The sequence below is a fragment of the Atractosteus spatula genome, chromosome 6 (assembly GCF_055471065.1).
Source record: "Atractosteus spatula isolate fAtrSpa1 chromosome 6, fAtrSpa1.hap1, whole genome shotgun sequence".
NCBI classification, from domain to species: Eukaryota; Metazoa; Chordata; class Actinopteri; order Semionotiformes; family Lepisosteidae; genus Atractosteus; species Atractosteus spatula.
This window is the reverse complement of record NC_142711.1, coordinates 10,295,420-10,316,130: the sequence shown is the minus strand read 5'-3', so window position 1 is coordinate 10,316,130 and position 20,711 is coordinate 10,295,420. Positions and strand designations below refer to the sequence as shown.

The following is a 20,711-nucleotide window of genomic DNA, read 5'->3' as shown; positions in this document are numbered from 1 at the left end:
CTGGGCTGACATTCGCAGAGCTTATTCTACCCATGACATTATAATTCTATCAAGCTTGAAACATTCCAGCTATTAAGAACTGAACAGGTAGAAACTGGAACAAGACAACTGGGTGGACTATGCTACAGATTTCAGTTTTGTGTTGCTGGGCACACCGTTTTAAGGACTTCCTGAAGTAAACAGCTGTTTTGATCTGTAGATCTATTCTCTCCTCATTTTGTTTTTCCTTTTAGTTTAATCATTAATTGGTTAAAAGAAAACATTTTGAGTATCCAGGCCAGGATGGAAGACACCAGCACAGTGAAAGGAAGGGGTGTTGCACTTGGGGAAAAGACTTACCGAGGACTTCTTCATAATCTACCAGGTCAAACCACACAACTGCAACCGAGGTCCACACGCCCAGCAGTGCGATTACCATAAACCAGGTGAAGAAGGAGCTTCCTGTCAGGCCATCCCCTTTCTTACCATTCTTGTTTCCTATGTGTTTCCCATCTAGCAAAAGAGGGGAAAAAAAAACCATCACACGCCGAAACATTTTTAAAGGGTTAGACCCAGAACAGCAGCACGAGACACACGAGAGAGGAGCTCATCTGGCTCTGTTTTTCTCTGGTCCATGAGCAGTAACGGTTGCACTGGGAACATCCATTCCTTTGGAGCCCCCCCCACAGAATAAGGCAATTCAGATGCGTTTAGGTGAGAGGAAACAGGACCATCTAGTAATGATCCAGGAAGGCAGGGTTAAGAACATGCAAACTCCACCCAGACAGGGTCCCCAACCCAGAATCTAACCCAATCACTTCAAAACCGTGGGACAGGAAGTGCTAATCACCATCCCATCATGACACCAAAATGGTGTCCCTTTCCCCCCCACAGACAAACAGTATTTTGAGAGATTCGTCTTTTTCACCGTTATTTAACTTTGTTTTTTACTTAACCAGATAAGACAATTAAGAACACTTATACAGCCAAGCATTTAGTGGAGCAATCTGCATGAAATATTTTTGCTCAAGGGTACAGCAGCTGCAACCAGCCTGGGAATTGAACCCACAACCCTCTGCTATGGACCAGAGCCCTAGCCACCACTCCACACCGCTTGGAACAACTCCTGTAAGTATGAAGAAATTTACTTAAACGTCACAAAAATAATACATTTCAACACCAAGCCAGTAATGAAATATGGAGTCCTAAGAAAGAAAAGAGCCACCCAGACAAAGTATTTAGATCAGACAGAAGCTGCACTATAGATTGCAACACGAAAAAAAAGCATCCAGACCTTTCTTAAAAAGAAGATACTTTGAATAGAAATCCTTGTTTTCTGCCACATACATTTTTTACGTCAAAATTATCATAGTCCTGCACAACGTGAACCTGCAAAGTCTTTTAATAAACTATGTTGAGATTCGGAATGCAACTGGATGTGACAGTCATCCTGACAATGCAAATGGTAAGAACTTGCACAAATGCTTGGAATAGGATGCACAAAACTGACCTTGAAGCAATGAGCCAGCACAGAAATCTCAGCAATCTGTGGATATTTCAGAACAGTATCATATAACTAACTCCAAAGACAATGGACACAAGGCAATTGCTGTTGTGTACAGCAGAATGCCACTTTTAGAACCTTTATTCTTTTTTTTTAGTCTTCATGATGAGCACAGTAAGTGCATATGACGACTTACGATAAAACCAGACATAAGGTTAAAAACAGATACAAAGAATGGTGATTAAGGATTAGAAATACTTAATGATTTGGCCCATTCCATGTTTGTTTTCCCATATATAACAGCATGACACCTTCAACCATAAAAGTACCTTCAGAAATTTATTTCAGCTACATTAAACCACAGTGCTGCCACCCACGTTTGGGAACAAGGATGGTGCTGACTGGGTGATCTTTGGTTTGTGTCAGAGGCAACGCTTTTCATTTGGACCAAATTACCAATATTTCCCCAATTTGTCTTGTCTGATCACAATACCTTTTGCCACATTTGCAGTATTGATTTCATTCTTTGTTGCAAACTTCATGGGGTATTTGAGATGGATTTTCCATTCTGCCATACAGGCCAGGTTTGAGGAGTGACAGTGATATTGTTGACTCATGCACTTTAAATCTCAGCCACTGAACTGTGTGTCCGTTTCAACATCACCACTGGACTCACAGTCGAGTCCCTAAACTGCTCAGGTAGGAGGGAAAACCAGATCAGCAGTCTCTGAGGGGTAAACAGATAAATATGGAAATGTCAATGCTACCATGATAGCAATCTTGAACAAAAAAGTAAGTGAACCCCTAGTTTCATGACTCTTAATTATTCCCATAATTGAGCTAAAGTGTTTAAATAATTAGGTAGATTCTGAGGGCAGAGTTTAGAAGGCCACATCTTGTATAGCGATCAGAAACACCGAGTTTGATCTTCACCATACAGATGGAAATAAGTCATGCCACGATCTAAGGAAATCTCTGAGGACCTCAGAAAAAAAAGTGTTATTGACATCCATCAATACAGAATGGATTACAAAACAATTTCGAAGGATTTGAGTCTCCACCAAGCTGCTAGCAAGATTGCCTAGAAAACCCAAGACCACGGTCACTCTAACCAGGAGAGCTCTGCAACAAAAATCTCTTCCAAGAACAAAAAGGAAAATCAGTAATATCAACTCTCACCTTGGATAGTGTGACCGTTCATGACTCAACTATCTGAATATGACTGAGCAAGAAAAGAAACTGTGGCAGGATAGAAAAGAGAAGGCCAAAGCTCTCCAAAAAGAACAGCTACCCACCAGAAGTTCACCAAAGAACACATAAATCATCCACAAGGCTTCTGGAAGCATGCTCCTGGGCAGATGATTCAAAGGTTAGGCCTCAATGAGAAACATTATGTGTGGTTAAATGAAACACTGCTTTCGGACAGACAAACCTCATCCCAGCCATCGAGTATGGTGGTGGGAGAGTAGTGCTTTGGGGCTGCTTTGCCACCTCAGGACCTGAATGGCTTGCCATCATTAACACAGCCATAAAATCTGCACTGGATCAGAAGTTTCAAGAGGAGAATGTCGGGCCATCTGTCCGTGATCTGAAGCTGAACCCAAAGTAGTCTTGCAGCAAGAAAATGATTGAAAAAATATAAGCAGATCTATAAAGGAGAGTTGTAGAAGAAGGACTTTGGTGCTATACAACAGACTAGTCAAAGCCTGGACCTAAACACCATTGAACTGTTGTAGCAGGGCCTATAGTGAGCTGCACACAGAGGAAATTATCATCCCTAACAGCACTGGGGTGATAAAAAATGAGGGAGCAGGGAGAGAGAATATATTTCACATGATTTCCTACAAAATACAATAACAATCCTCGTTAATTAAAACCTGTTTTACACACAAATATATGCACACAGAATATTCCCTTCCTTTATATTAAAAGTTTTGTCATCCTCTATGGAGGTTTACCACCTCCTGATAACTGCAATAAAAGAATTGAGACTGGTATTGCCTGTCTTGAGATAATACACCTCAAAAAGCTAAATGAGAATTCTTAATATCAAAGACAAAAAAAAAGTTACATTCAGAAAAGTAAAAGAGAAATGATTGCTGAAAAGGAGAAAACATTTAAGCATGCTGTTGAGCATTATGCTTTTGAAAGCATCTTCATTGCCCATTCATAATTATTAATACAAAACAAGAATAATAACTCCTTGCTTTTTTTCCCAAAGCAATTGGATTGAAGTGCCTGTATTGTATGGCATTTTCTAGCAAATGTGCTTTTGAAACTGATACCATTTTAAGTTTTGTCTGCTCATCATGTGCAGACACAAAAATAAGTCCTCCTAAAAAAGACATTTAAATTGGTTCTAAATAATTAGTACTTATACAACTACACAGAAAGCACTGTGGTGATTTTTCACTATATCAAACTCAACAGTATATTGTGTATTTAACCTCTTCACTCATTGTATTACTAGCAGTACTTGTACTGGCATTGGTGCAAGATCTTTTACAAAACATTCCCTGATTCCTTTAACATGGCATTTCAGACGTGAACGGCATGTTTAAAGGTTTAAAGCAGTTTGCTCTTGTAGTATGTCAGCAGTACATCACTCCCAACACATACAGGATTATCTTGCTTCATCAGTAATTTATGATACTGCACACTTTCATGCAAGATCAGTAAAGATTTATTCCTACATTAAATCACTGGATGTTATTAGCGTTTATATGGTATATAAACACTTGAATGACTTTGTTACACTGTTTATAAAAATTATAATGTATTGTTAAAACTCCTAATGACAGAGCAATTAACATTTCAAGTGGCTTATCAAATTAATTTATTACATTTCAAGTAAATCTTTAGTGACAGAATGGCAATTCTTCTGCATTTCAGTCAAAATATGGGACATGTCTTTGTGAGGACAGCAGTGTGCCTATCTCCTGTTGAGGAATGGTCTTTCTCTATTAAGTTAATAGAAATGAACCCAGGCTTGGGTCACGGAGGATCACTGTCTGCTGGTATTCATTCCAATCAAGCTCCTAAATCACAGGTGCTAACTGGTGCCTTTAATTGACCCATTTGCTTGTTTAGCTGTTCCTACACCCAGTCCTCCAAGTAAAAAATACCCTACTTCAAGAGTATTCATGCAGTGTTTCCTCACCTTTCTCTTAATAGTCACAATTTATAGATCTTAGTATGAAATCAATTTATAATGTAAAGATGCAGTTGGCTATATCAGTGCACCAGGCATTCCCACATTGATTGTTCTGTTGATCTTTTTTCCAGACGTCTAACTGGTCACATTTCAAGCAACCACACCTGAATGAGGACCGTACTGGAACTTAAGAGTCTGGTACAAGGTTAATAAATATTACGGATCTTAATCAACTTTCAAGGCACTGAAAGCAATTTTAAAAATCTGCCTTAAAAAAAGACCCCTGAAAATGTGTTTCAATAACAGGCAATGGTCTCCCAGGACTAAGGTTAGGAACCACTGCTGCAAAGAAACCAACCATGATGCTAATGTTTATAAGTGCAGTGTAACAGCCATTATCTGAGGCATTACAAAGATTTGAACATCTGTCAACTTACATAAAATCCAATTAGTGGTAATGTTTCTATACCTACATCAAGCATATTAAAATGACTATGCTATAGAAGAGAAGGTGGAAAAAATACTGCACTGTGGCTAACTCACAAAAACAAACTTTTACAGGCTAGACGGTTTATTCTGGGCAAGGCAAAATGCCAATCTAATTTGCAAGGAAGGAGGCAGCTGGATACAGTCACAGTTTGATATGACCATGATGCCTTCTCAATCATACAGAAGGTTCGATAAACAAGAGTTTTGCTAGACCTATGATAAAAGTAGGCAAGAACACCGTATGTTATTACATTAAGATTTCAGAAGACTATGAATAAAACTGATCTACTGAACATTTACACAGACAAGTAGCTAAAGAGGGTACCAAGAACGACAAATAAAAGTCCTCTATGTTGGAAATAGGTCAGACATGACCACCAGACTTCAATACCCATGTTGATGTTTTTTTAATGAAAAAAACAAAACTGAATAGGCATCCACCACATTAACATTTTAGATGTCAACAGGTTAGATCTTCATACAGAGGGTTTGGCTTTATAAAAACATTGGCAATCAAAACAAGTGGAGGAGTTATTTAAAGCTATTTAAGTTCACAACTTAAACTGCAGCTTTGCCTGGTCAGCACAAAACAACCCAACCCTTTGCCTGACCTCATTAAAACATTCTGTAATAACTGCTGAAATGGGATTATCTCCCCAAAATAAGACAGAGCAAAATAAGTTGAACCAGTATAAAAACCTGTAATCAGAAAGATAACACTTTCTTGAAGTATTTATTTTGGCTTTTGCTGAAATTGTTCCGTTACTTTACCTGTATCTTCTGCCATATCATTAGACTCCCCCATCCATGCAGAAATCTCAAGAGAGATTGTCAAATTCAGGCACAAGAAAGAAAAGCAATAAAATTCCCCTGTTGCTGCACCGAAGTCCCAGCAAGCAACAGCGGCTGAAAGTTTTGTAAAGCTAAGTCAGCTAGAACTCGATACACGTCCTGCCTGCTCAACAGAGTATTTTTAGAGCTGCTCTCTACAGCGTCCAAATAAAATTAGGCACTCATATGGAAAGACTGCTCTCTCCCTCCCTCTCTCTCTCTCTTTCCAAGCCCGTCTGCTAATCCAAAGCCTGATGGGACAGACTGACTGGCCTAAAGGTAAAAACTGCCCTGTTTACCCTCTCTGCACTCCAGTATATCAGCCAAGAAGACACACGAGCAAATGCCAAACTCGTGGATATTTTTCCAGGTAGGAACTCTTCAGTGCTCTAGTTGAAAGGTGTTTTATGTTTGACGACGGCAAAAACCAAAAACCTAAACGAGTCTCTTCTGTGTAATGTTAGTAAAACCTGGCATTCTCCCAAAACTACTTTGCCGCTGTCACTGACATATTCTTCACCCTTACATGGCCTGTTCTGAAAAGCCACCCTTGCTATCTATGGACATTTCACTACTGTACACAGCTGTAGCACTTCTTCCTGTTTCACTGACAGGTCTTCACCTCTCCGGTGTCAAAGCACTTCAGCGAGGAATGAAGGGCGTCTACTTCGCACTATATTTTCATACAGCTGACCTTCTGTACAAATTCGTCATGTTTACGAGGGCAGTTACAGATTTCCAAAGGCAATCTGAGGAGCCATGAGAGACTGAGGTAAGAGCCCTCAGGTGAGAGTATTCCCTACCTCTGCAGAATCTTGTTCACTGTTTTAAAGCAAAATCATCTCAAATGCAAACCAAATCTCAAACAAAAAGCATTTGAAGAATAGCACTGCAGGTTAACTTCATATTCTACAGAAGTGCAACTGCTACCTCCAATTCCTATAACCCCACTGACACCAGTCCAACTCCTTTTGGAAACATGAATAACTTCAAAATGCTTTTCACAGATTTACAACATTGGTCATTTTTATAGTCAACGGAATGTGTATCACACTTAGTACATTTGTATTGTATGCGTTTTCACCTAATGTTCACACAAATCATCATGATAAACAATGCAACCATAAGCTAATGAATGCTTTAAATGCGAAATTAAAATATGAAAAAATATTTTCACAGACGGTACTAACATCAGGGGCAGCATGGTGGCATTGGGTTCAATTCCTGGGCTGCTAGCTATCCAGTTCCCTCCCAAAACCCAAAGGCACACTGGTAGGTTAACTGGCTTCTGGGAAAACTGGCCCTGGTGCGAGTGTAAGTGTCTGTGTGTGCCCTGCAATGGACTCCCATCCAGGCTGTATCCTGCCTTGTGCCTGTTGCTTCCCACGATGGGCCCCCACAAACCTAAACTGGATGAAGAGGTTAGAAAATGGATGGATGGAGTACTGACAGCATTTACTGGGAAGGTGGAATGTTAATGGTCCAATCTTCTTTGAGGTCTCGAGGTGGATAGAACAAAGTCTATCAGTAACAGTACAAACAACTCAAACCTGTATTATTTACACTTAGTGGGGGGTAACCTCAGTGGTTTGCCTCACAGTTTTCATATGAATCAGTAAAAAGACCGATGTTTGCGTGTACACATACTATAAAACCTAAGAATAAAAAGCTGGGGTTTGTCAGAATTTAACACCCAGGAAGAACTGTCTTAATCTGCAATCATTTCAATAATAATAATAAAGGCTACAAAGCAGCAACAAAATGAGGCAGTTTAGTGTCTGGAAGATTCAGAAGTAAATCACATTGTTGTGAAAACAATTTATATTATTTAAGGACGTATATCTTGTTAATTTACTGAAAGTACTAAAAATGAATGATTTTATGTTTAAGAAAAACACAGTTCAGTTCTTTTTGGATACCATACTGGAACCAAAGTATCTTCCTGAAAGACACATTACATTCATAATGAACAAGATGACGTGGGAAGAAATGGTTACATGACCAATTGATTAGAGTATCTAGAAAAAAAAATGTGTAGTTGGGTAAAAAAAAAATTATAATAGCTATTTTATTAAGCAAAGATGGTGATAAACAACTTCAGCATCGCAAAGCGGGTAGTGCAATGAGTAACACCAACACCTGTTCTACAAACTACATACGTCTCAGAGAGTAAGACTTTAAAAACAACTACAAAACTGTAGCGCATGTTCTCTGAGCATAAAGCCCTTCTGCTGAGGAAAAAAAGAACTGGCTTATAACAGCCGATACTTGCTTATTACATGCTGGCGGAAAACTTGAGGATCAGGACTAAAATCTTACCTCACGGAACAAGGCCTCGTTTTATACAGGGTCCTCGATAAAACCCCTCCAACTGGCATGTACTAAATTTAGGTAAGAATACATTTTGTACGATTTACTAGCAGGTAATAAAACTATGAATTCAAAAGATTATAATACTGACCATGTATGAGAAAGTTACATCATACATAAACACAACTACAATTTTTTTTGCACAAAACCCAAACATGGTTACTCCCCCTTAACGCGAACATGGTACGAGCCCATTACATAAAACACATCGTGGAGTCCTGCGCACAGTCCCCAAGTGTGACAACATGCAGGTATTTGGATGAGCAAGGTCACTTTTACAAGACACACACACGTAACAAATATATGGCCGTAAATCCAAAATTAAAGATATTTTTGGGGCAAAATAAACTTCTCTCTCATTTTAAACGAGCCTCTACTATTTTCATTTGACTCCCACTTTATTATTCAGGACACGCCACTAAGCACAGTGCCTCCACTGGAAAGTCATGGATGTCGTTTTTTGTTATTTCCCTGCATTAGGTCATTAAGCTGCGATGTTAAGGATGTTTTTAAGTGGCTCGGTGATTGAATATTTTAACGTGGGACCGTGATGATGTGGGGGGAAAAAAAACTGCAACATCACACTATGAAACGTTTACACACTGCAGCCTTGGCACACAGACTGAATACAGGCAAGCCCTAAAGGAAAGACACCATCAAAAAAACAAGCAGCCACTTTAATCAAGTGTTCTCCCCGAAATCAAATGCAAAACACAAGTCTTCCACACTATATTAGAAACAGGTTTCGGCTGCTTCTGGAATAAAAAAAAAACAACAAAAACATGCCACATGGCAAGTCACTCACAACTCTACACATGCCGCATAATGCCACATGCAAAGTATGTTTAAAAAGCAAATTACTTATGAATGTTACGCTGTTAAAAACAACACCCTTTTACAAGCAGTCACAGCCAAGATTTTGCTGTAATTACCAGCTCCAGTGTCTTCAACGGGGGAGTAGCTGTGGTCATGACGAAACCAAAAGCATATGCTACAAGGAATAAAGTGTGTAAATCAATAAAAGCAAAATAAGTACATATATATTCTAACAATATAGGATATTCTTTAAACGATGTTAACAGTGAAGCAGATTACTGACAAAATCAAGGCTATTCATCTGATTCATCTGAAAATCAAGGAACATCAATAATCTGGCAAATCAAAAATGTTCTAGTTAGCCATTTAAAGTGAAGATGAAAATCACTGATAACCTTCATAATACACAGAATTAAATTTACAGGTTAATGTAACAGAGGGGATTCAAACTTCTTTGTAATTATAAAAAGCTGAAAAGCTACAAAAGAAACTCATGGGCAAACATGCACCGCTTCAAAAACACTACATAGGATTGAGCTCTACATCATTAACACAAATTAGAACATAAAGAAACCCATGTACTAACCAGAACTTCATACTAAGACAGTTCTTCATAATATAGGTCTAGGAGGACTCTTGTGTCTTACAGCTTTTGCTCCAGCTGAGTTCTGTTAAACTGATTTCTAGCTGACCTTTTATCAGCTCTTCAGACATTGGATAGGGGTTAGTAATTAGGATCTACCACAGTACAACACAGCTGCTTTTTCAATGTCTAATACAATGTCATTCCCATACATCTGGACCTCACTTAAAGTTTGTCTGTTGAGCTGTTTAGACAGACATAAGGAAACTATGGAAGCACACTGCTACCATCAAGGAAAAGAAAATCCAGAGTTATCTTGTAATATCGAGAAAATTATCTCTTAATTATGAGACGGTATATTCTCATGTACTTTATGTGATCATGAAGTCATGTGATCATAAAGTCATAATACCTACATTATCATTAACTGACAAAGTGAAATCGATTCCACTGCACTCTCGTTCTTGTTTAAGAATGTGTGTGACTGTCCTCATGGTTAAAACTGTGTTCACATTAGGTACAAACTGTAGCATTTCATTCTGAATAAACCCAGGTAGAAAGTAAATTTGAGCACATACTGTGACGCTGGACATTATCAAGAACACAAAGCACACAGTTCCAGCTGGGCTATCGGTAGCTTCTATGCGCCATCATTGCACAATGTCTTTTGTGTTGTGTTGTCTTTTCAAGATTTTGTGTTGCTTCTTTGATGAAACGCTTCTGCGTTTCTGTAGGAAGTAAACTGTTAATAGAGATGCTTAGGAGGCAGCCGTTTGTTAAATTTCTTAGCCAAAACAAAATCCTGTGACAGAAAATTCAGGAAAAAAAGGCTGAGGGCAAACAGATCTAAAAGGTCCAATTAAGCAGAAAAATCTATCCGATATCCATTAGCCTCGGTAATTACGAGATCAGTTACAATGAAAACCAGAAGACACTGGGGTTCTCAAGCAAAGTTTGAGGGCTGATTGTTCCTCATTTTAGAAATTCCTATTTCATATTTGCCACAGGGTTTGGATTCTGAATCATTAACCTCATGGCGACTGAAGATGCATGAATTAAACCAATTGGATTCCAACAGATGTTATTTACAGGCCATGAAAGGAATGATTCAATTACTTCACTGAGCTTTATTGAGCTAATATTTTCATAAATAAGGACTAGTTGAGTGCTTCCAGATATTAAAGTTCTAATGTATTCAGGATGCTACATTTTGTAAGCAACATAAAATCTGCAACTGTAGCAGCTGGAAATGAAGAGGAAACACCCATTTCATTTAAAGCTGAACTGTAGCAACGACTTGATTCAGCATGAACTCAGCAGGGAGCAGGGTCACACGGAACCAGGACTGATCACTCCAGCGGTCTTCCAGTTGGCACCTCTGCTTGGCTGCTCATGCCAAGTGGTTCCTTGCGACACTATACCTTCCCATCCAAAAGTTCCAATTGTCTTAACAGACATTACAGGGGGGTCAACTTTCTTCTTTACACGACTAACAACATTCTTCAATTCCTCGTTCATGGAGTTTTAAAACGAAAGTTCTAACTTCGCTTCACTACATAAAACCATCGCAATTTTAGGGCACTATTGTTTCATATCCCTCGCTCTACCCCATTTTAACTCATAAAGCAAAGCATTTCTTTATTCCACTACTGCCGCGGAATTAGGGTTTGGCCGGACCCCAGAGCGTTTGAATGGCAGGAAAATGGCAGTCCTGACTGGGATGCAATCTGGCCACAATTTTTTCTTCAAACTTTTTTTGAAGCACAGCAGCTCGTTTATTGTCAATTAGGACAGTGTTTTCAGTCATCAAGGTGCCCAATGTGTGACTGGCACATCAGCTTGAAGAAATATCTACTATATTTACTTGGCAAACTTTTTCCTTTCTTAAACTCTTACTTCTAAAAGCTTCTATATGTTTAATTTTGGACTACTGTCTTAGATGACTGCTTTCTGAAAAACCTGAGTTCCTCAAGACATGAAGACTTTGTGGTCCTCCAAACAGTTTTTAAAACCACATCACACCCACTTGTGTCCATTAAGTCACCTTTGCCAAGAGGTGTGAAGCAAAGAATATTTATGTTTATCTCTCAGAATACACTGCACTGTAGTGCAGCCCTTTAATAGGTAAAAACTGTGCCCTATACACCATGCCAATTTTCAAATAAAATGTCACCTTAGAATTAGTTACAATTAAAAAAACAGAAGATTCTGATACGCTTCTTATCATTGTTATGCTACAACGTGATCTGAACCAGCTGTATACTCAAGCAGGTTTGGGGCGTTGTGCCGTTTTTGAGCCTGTGCCAGTCTTTGCATTTTGAGCAAAGAACTCAACTTTTATCTTACACGACCACAAAGATTTCTGCCACATGTGCTACATCATTTATCTGCTTTATCACATTTTCTTTCTTGAAACTTACCCATACAAGCCAGAATTGTGGTCTAAACACTACTATGATATAAACGCTGACTCACATTACCACCCCTAACCAGTTTTCGGTTTGCTTGGCAACACACCTTGGAATGGAAGACTAATCCAGGTAATGTCTCGGTGGAATCCCATACATTCCACTTCTTAATAAGCTATTATTGCTGGATTTTTAAAGTACAGTTTTTTTTTACAGTACCAAGTCTTTCATGCCATGATGACTGTTCACATTTATTCATTATTGTATATGGTGCCATGTAATATTCTTTCTTTTCCCTGAAAAACAAACTATTCTTCTAACCTTCTTGTATTTTCAAGCTTCTTTGTCTACATGTTTGGTTTATTCTATTACAATATGGGTTGTGGCTTAAAATTCAATATGTGAGAAGTACAGAGACAATATTTACTCTCATCTCAAGTTTAATTATCGATTACATGCAGAGATAGACCAGGACTATAATGTTTTGACCTCAACCTTTTGACCTAATCTGTTTTTCAATTCAGCTCTTTAGGATTTCTATAGAAAAGGGGTTGAATACTTGCTGAACATTAGAATCTAGGCATCTTTGAAAATCTAAACATTTAAGGACTAGAAGCATTTTTAGCTTTGGAAAAGGCTGAGTAGATTCTCAAACCCTATTTGATAGGGTCAAAGCTCAGGCGGCAGCAAATTTGGGAATCTTTGCCAAACTTGGGTGCGTACTACTTTTGCAATAATCCAAAACTTTGCCCATTACAAACCATTTATCACAATAACAGGACACTGTGCTTTATGTCGTATAGACTATGATCTGCCCAGTCAAAAAACTATTTTTTATTGCAAATAACCATTTCACAGATCATTTCTTCGTTTTACCAGTATTGCGAACTAACGACAAACCATCCATCCATTTTCTAACCACTTCTTCCAATTCCGGGTCACAGGGGAGCCAGAGCCTCAGCAAGCCACAGGCGCAAGGCGGGATACACCCTGGAGAGGAAGTCAGTCCATCGCTGGGCACACACAGAGAACTAACCACAATAACATTCTAGTTTAATTAATAAAGCCTATTAAATTAATCAAAGCACAGACCCCCTGTGTTGTCGTCACATCATTCCATTTCGTAGACTTACTATTCATCTACATACTGCCTCTTTCTTACAAGAGCACAGCTTACACTGTCAATGCTTTACCTCATCTCGGTGGAATACTGAAAAACCTGTTCCTCATTTGTGTCATTACTCCAGACTTCCTTACAAATATTCAGAGATGTACTGTCCACACGAAAGAAAAGTATTTAAATAATGCCAACACCACGGTTTACTTATTCTCTCCAGCACGGACCCAATTCAAAGATTACAAATCTTAATTTAAGACAATACCTTATGCCTTGCCAATACTCACCCCTTCCAATGATCTCCTACACGATATTTCTCAAAGGGATATTCAGCAACTTTGAAATTAGATGTACCCTTGATCTGATCTGTTCCATTCTGCAACTTCATCCCAGAGTTGTTCTGAAAGCACCTTGGTCTTGATTTAAAGATTTACTACTAAATCCATAACCTGACTGTAGAACCTTACAGAGACAGGCATATTTATTGTGGTTTTAGCACAAACAGACCATTCTACTAACTGCGTGACTTTTCAAAATACTTTTGTGCACCTTAACTTAATTTAAGTTTGCCACAGAAAAGAATGCTTGTACAACCAAGAAATCTTGGTTTTTGAATTTGTTTGCAGCATTTGCCGACATTTAACTTCTTTCTTTCTCACAGGTGTTTAGATGGAGCATTCAGGTTTTAATTAAAAATGGATATACAAATTTGCAATTCAGCCAAAGCTGATCTTATTGGAAGGGACTGGATAATTCTGCAAGGTATTACATATATATTGAGAGGAAATAAAAATATAATAAATGAATACTGGAACCTATATCATCTGCAATAGACAAAATATTGTGATGTATTTTTTCAAGCATATCACCCACTGATAACACAACATTAAGGTAAACTAAGAAGTTTAAAAAGTAGGAAAACATATTAAAGAAACTATTTGAACTCAGAATTGCTAGCATTGTGCCAGCAGGCAAAAGAAAAGTGGAATGAACCTAGAAAACTGTCACCCAAGCTTGAAAAGAACCTGTTTATTCACATTCAGCATATCAGTAATGCATTCACACACTGCAGCTATGATCACTAATCAGGATCTGTCACTTACATCCCCTCTCTGAGACTATGTGCTTGGGAGCCACCAACAAATTTTCACTTGGACCAACGTTTACATTGGTGTGACCAACAGTGGCTAAGTCATGACAGTACTGCAAAGCCTTTGGGCGTGATCTGATCTGGGCCTCTGGACTCTCATCATAAAAAACTAATTTTTCCCCCCCAACACAGAATAAACAATCAACCTTCACAGAGTGGATGATAGAAGTAGAGAGTGAGAGTGAAGCTCTTCCAGGCTGGCAGAGACGTTCCTACTCAGCATCAACAGGAAAAACAAACAAAACAAACCTAAGGTCGTCTTTTGCATAGAGGAAGCAAACAGCATTAACTGCAGACTTCCGGCCAAATGAAGAGAGAAGCTGTAGATACGTTTCACACACAAATTCAGTGCCATCTTTTTGAGCAATGCAGATGGGTAATTAACCTTGTTAACACAAAAGATTCTCACACTTGCAAATTAGGGGGAAGCTAGACTAGCAGGGGAATGTCAAAGAAACAGAAATGGTTTAACATTTTAAGATGTTCAGTTGTCAGGCATCAGCTAGATAAAACTGTGACAGTGCCAAGATTTAGAAATACGATTTAACAATAACACTACACTTACGGATGAATCAAGCAGGAATCACATGGAAAGGTAAAACAAATGATCCTTCAGTACTTCCTTAATCAAGGTAAATCAGTCTTTAGTGTTACTAAAACCGTTTTTAAAGGTTAAAAAAGTAACAAATCATACTGAATATTACTCTGCAAGCCAGAATATTTTTCTCATCTCTGTCATAACTATAACTGGTTATACATCTTTCCAAAACATGAATCTACATGTTTAAACAAGAAAACTCCTTCTGGGTTAATTATATGTTTTTTCCCATCCTTCTGCTATTTTGATGGAACATTTTATTTTTTCACTGTAGAAGCAGTATCACAGCAATCGCAGTATTGCATGTGGTTTCAGTCCAGAATTACAAGACTGGGAAAGAGTGAAAAGGAATACAGCACACTGGGCTAGTTTCACACCGCCTGACTAGTACTATTCCTGGACTACCAAACCACATGTTAAATTTAAGTAAACTGTTCTATCCGAAGAGGTCACCAGCTTTGACACCTGCCCTTCTTGCAGAGGTAAGCAATTTAATTCATCGATGGTCCCAAAAATTTTCAACACAATTCACGTAGTACTTTTCACCCCAGTTGATCCCAAAGCACTTTACAAATGGAACTCAGTACATCTACCAGTAACTTGGCTGATGTATGGCAGCAGTCGTACCACACAGTAGCAGCTTAGGAAGTTAGGAATTGCTTCACCAATTTAAATAAAGAGGAGCTTTAAATAATCAAGATTGTCCAGGCCTACAGTGGACTTCGACCAAGACAATGGGGTAACGCCCATATGCATCAAGCAGTGCCACTGGATCAATGATGACCAAGGGCAAAAATGAACAAGACATTTCTGACTCCGAGGAAATACCCAATATAGTATAACTATGGCTACGTATAATTCCATCGACTAAAATATTAATGTCACTGATCATTACGATTTTATGAGAAACATTAAGACTAACAATTTATGATGGCCTTAACATACTGTGACACTGAATCAATAATTTCAGTGAAGCACCGCATACAAATACTTGTGGACACACTTCAGAGACTACTTCAGGCATATCCAACCCTGTTTCTATAAAACCTGGATTAGAGTTTTTTACATAACAAATTACCAACTTCTGAACGCTTGGAAAAAAAATTACATGTGATCAACTGCAAATGACCTGTTGAAGGAAGCAATCTGCAGATGTTTTGAAACTAAAATTACCTGCCCTCAGGGACAACAGCTCTCCTAGTTGAACTGATCAATAACACACAAGCAAAAGGAGGATGATTTAATATGAAAGTGTTTATTTTAGATTCAGGAAAATTATACTCAAGCTTTAAAGAAAGTACTAGGAAGACCTCCATTACAATATCGTTCAGTGTAGTTACCATACCACAGAAACAGAGCTTTAGACAGAGGTCAAAGAAGAAGAAAAACAGGATGAGTCCAGGTTAAAGAGGCTACGTCTCTCCAGTCACAATAGAGGGACACAGGAGATTTGATTCAGTTATAGATGAGGTCAGCCAAGGATACTAGCAAATCAAGGACACAAGGTCACTGGAAACTAAAAGGAAACTAATTTGGTACAAGGAACAGGAAATGCTTCTTTCCACACATAGCTGTATCTAGAACAGGTCTCCTAGCCAGGGGGTCATGGCCAAACGACCAGGATGCACTGAATGGCCACGTATTGTTTGCCCTTATATTCCGTTTCCAATCCTCAGATTTAGGGTGATCTAAACCAGTGGTTCTCAAACTGTGGTACGCGTACCGGCAGTGGTACGTGGCGTGCCGCCAAGTGGTACGCCAAGTGACCATGGAACTGTGTCGTGTGCGCTGAAAAATCAGGACGGGTTTTCATATTTTGTATTTTAATACGTGTCGAATACGCAGCCTACATACTACGATACAGTGCGCGCTAATACTTCAGTGGACACAAGAGATACTCTGTAATTCTATACCACTCTATAGGAATGCGTGCTACGGATGCAAGTGACCAATTGTATTTAAAAAAAGCTACTGTATCTCCAGCAAATAGGGAGAAAGGAGAATGTGCGTGATTTTGGAACAATGCCAATGTTGTAAACACAGGAATGCATAGAAATACGTGCTACGAACGCAGGTAATCTTGTGAGCACAGGAAAGCGTGATAACAGAAAAATATTTAAGAACTGTTCTAATTTGAGAAAAATACACCGAACGTCTCTGTGTTTCACTCCCATGCGCATGAAATAAAAACTTTAAATACGGAAATAAAAAACAGAAACGCGGAAAAATGCAAGCTTGCGGATTGCTAAAGCAAGTAAGCTACACTATTTTTGAAGAACCTTATTTACCGTTGGCAAAAGAGCTGACGTATTATGTGTAGAGAAAAAGCTGCTAAACAGCTCGACCTGCTGCCCCCCTCCCCCTGAAACACACAGTCATTCATAGAATTATTGATATGAAGGATTATATCAAAAGTACACTGATAGAGCGCGTTAAGATGAACAGATGTTTTTCACTGCAATTAGATGAGTCTGTAGTCGATTTGGCCAATTTGCTCGTTTACGTTAGATACGAGTTTGAGGGCATGTCCCATGAAGACTTTCTGTTCTGTAAACCGCTACCAACAGGAACTACAGGAGAGCACATATTTCAGCTTCTGAATGAATTTATCGAAGAGAATGGCCTCGACTGGATAAAATGCGTCTGAGTTTGTACAGACGGCGCTAGAGCAATGACAAGCCGACATAACGGTGTAGTTGCACGAATTAGAGAGGTTGCTCCAGAAATTAATGTACGCATTACAACATCCACCGCAAGACCTTTGCCGTCAAGAAAATGCCTGACGATTTAATATCTGTTAGACTCTGTTGTATCAAGGCTCGAAAAATTAATTCACATCTGCTTTGCTCAACTAAACAGGCTCACCCCTCTCACTGAAATGGTGCTTTTTTATTAGTTGTTGTTAATGTTTTTTTTTCTGTAAAACACTTTGAGAAGCCACCTTTAAAGGCGCTATATCAAATAAAGTTTATTATTATAATATTTATTTTATGTATGTGTGAGTGTGTGTGCACGCGCGCTCATGTTGGTCATTGAGAATTTCTGGGGTTCCTATGAGATGATGACTTGTAGGTGGTACTTGGATGCTTTGGTTGGATTAGGGGTGGTACTTGGTCCAAAAAGTTTGAGAACCACTGATCTAAACAATTAGGGTGACTGGAGATCCCTGGTGTATTTTTGTAAGCTGTAGTTCATAGATCTTCCTGTCTTAAAACAAGTCTCAAGTAATTTCCAAGATGAGGGTTTAGCTATAAACGAACCCCCCAAAAAAATAAAAGATGCTAAAAGGACTACATATGATATATGAACGTCTGGTGAACCTTTCATGACTCATTAGATTTAACTTCTGAGGATGTTTATGTGCATTTAAGGCTGGAGTATTAAATCAACCAATAACCAAGCCCCATCTAGCAGGGCCCTACACGTCCGCTCTCCCCATGCCAGATCTGGTAAACTTGGCAGGCCTGCGAGGTGAACTTTGTATCAAGGGAATGCAAAACACACTTGTGCACACGGATGCGAGAACGTAAAACGGCATCTGGTCACTGTTCCTCCAACTCTGGAAGCGGGAAGTCGTAGGTGTGGATTTGGATAATTGAAATCTCACCCCCTCTTCCCCGCCTGGCGGGGGTCCTCCGTTTGAACAACTGCGATAGTAGCCACGTGTAACCCCTCCCACCGTCCCCCTTTTTTGTGTGACACGTGAGCATTCAGGAAAGCGACAGCAAACGCGAAAGAAATGCCGAAGAGCTTCATCCTGCTGGGCGGATCTTTTGAAGAGACAATTTGTGGCCCCCTGGGCAACTGACTCCAATCAAAACCAGGACGCCTCTCCGCCGAGTCTGCCCCCAACTACCTTATGTAACGCAATTTGTTCTCGCACAAGGATTCCACTTTTACTTGGGCTGGAAGTGCACGCCACAATTTCTCAGCGTTTTCTTTTTTAAATCAAAAAGCCTTTTGGATCAGGAGCTGGGCTGACATCCACTACCTGCAAAATATTTTACTTCCATACCTCCTGCTTAACTCTTGTTGGCGTTTAAGATGAGGTTGGTTACAATGTAAAATGTGAGATAAAAGTAAAAACTAATATTTTTAGTTTCCAAACACCAACGAGGCATCTGGCACTGGCTTTTAGAATGAATACTGCAAGGAGCGTAAATAATACATTACAAAACTACCCTGACTCGCACCACACATTACGGCGTGTGCTGTTGCAGCTACCTTCAAATGATATCTTTATCGGGAATTTAAACGACGCATTCAGTATTACACCGGGGGGGAGGGGGGACATCAGAACTCGCTCATGCTGCTTCGGATTATCTCGAACGTTTCCGCATGGATGAGCGAATACAAAATATGTATCGACCTCATTAATTTAATAGGCCTTCTGCACCGGTACAGAAGGTTGCACATAACCCGAAGAAAGACCACGTTAAAAATACTGACCTTTTTTTGGCGTGTGTCCCTTTGCATTTTTCTTTGTGGCCATGGCAATTAAAACTGTTTTCCGTCTCTCAGATAAACCCGAAGTTGCACGTCAGAACTCAGCACGCTCAGTCTCCCTAACTTCCTCGATCACTGCCCCCCAGTGAATCCCAGGGAAAAAAAATCAAATCCCTATACCCTCACCAGCAGAGCCTCTACCGCAACCCGTTTACTTTTCTGAATGACTCCACGCCCCTCCAACCGAAAGCTGGCTAAATCTTTTCGGAGGCGGAGAGACCGACACCCGAATCCAATCGTGGAAGAGGCGGTTGCTCTACTGAAGCGTGTGGATTGCCGCAGGTTAGATCCGCCTTGTAGTGTTTTTTTTTCCCCATTTTTTTTTGCCAGCACTGGGAACGTGGCAACATGGAAGAGACGTTTCCTCGCGAGAGCTTCGTTAGGTTGCTTATGAGAGAGACGTGATGCGAGAACGCAGGCTGGAGGAAAATGGTTTCCTCTCATCCAGACTTTGTTTAGGACCATGATAAAGTTTGTGTATACCACATTAAAAGAAGAAAAACGTCTGTGTTTGAATATGTCCTGAAAAGAACTGTTCATGTGCGCTTCCGGTGGCGTGCCACTTGACCACTTAATAATAATAATAATTATTATTATTATTATTATTATTATTGCTTACACTTATATAGCGCTTTTCTGGACGCTCCACTCAAAGCGCTATACAGGTAATGAGGACTCCCCTCCACCATCACCAGTGTGCAGACCCACCTGATATTTTGTTACTTCTTTTTTTTTTTACAGTAATTTAATTCTCAAAACAATGCTTTCCGTTACCGTACGTCAGATTTTGTAATGCTGCAGTCCGAATCGTTTACTCTAGGCACTCACGTTTCGAAATGGGATCATCCTTTGGGCTAGATGGACTTAATCGTGTTGACTTATTTTTGGATTTAGTGGTAGAAATGATTATTTTTGCTAAATACAGTCTTATGTTTGGGTCGATTTTGAAAGTTTTAAATCGAGCGTGCCGCAGACACTCAATATATGAATTAGTGGACTAGTGAAACTACTTCCAAATCCTGTTTTGCGATTTATTTTGTTCTTATGTATGAACTGACTGTGGCTCCTCCTCCCATCGTGCCCCTCTCAGCGCATCTCAGCCGGGCGCTCTTCGGCCGCAACGCCAGGCGAGGACGCCACAATACATTTCTGATATTAGCGGGTATTTGGTATCATTACATCCCCCCCCCGACAAAAAAACCTACA

At 39.5% G+C, this 20,711-nt stretch overlaps 1 protein-coding gene and 1 long non-coding RNA gene across 7 annotated transcripts in view; one reads left to right on the top strand and one right to left on the bottom strand.

Moving 5' to 3' along the window:
• Positions 1-19,682, bottom strand: part of unm_hu7910 (un-named hu7910) — an 89,079-nt gene extending 69,397 nt beyond the window's left edge. For 4 of the 6 annotated variants that reach the window (XM_088918284.1, XM_088918286.1, XM_088918290.1 and 1 more), the window contains exons 1-2: positions 19,449-19,682; positions 340-492 (exon numbers count right to left, since the gene is read on the bottom strand). In XM_088918284.1, coding sequence (XP_088774410.1) covers positions 340-492; positions 19,449-19,491 — 196 coding nt within the window. In that variant the 5' untranslated portion in view covers positions 19,492-19,682. Of the gene's footprint in view, positions 1-339; positions 493-5,897; positions 6,421-19,448 lie in introns of those variants that run through there. The other 2 variants (XM_088918285.1, XM_088918289.1) reach the window with 2 other exon arrangements.
• On the top strand, positions 6,196-13,993 carry LOC148831801 (uncharacterized). The gene is made up of 3 exons (XR_016091238.1): positions 6,196-6,327; positions 6,572-6,729; positions 13,913-13,993. It is a non-coding gene; the product is annotated as an uncharacterized LOC148831801 (long non-coding RNA).
• Positions 19,683-20,711: the final 1,029 nt, after the last annotated feature.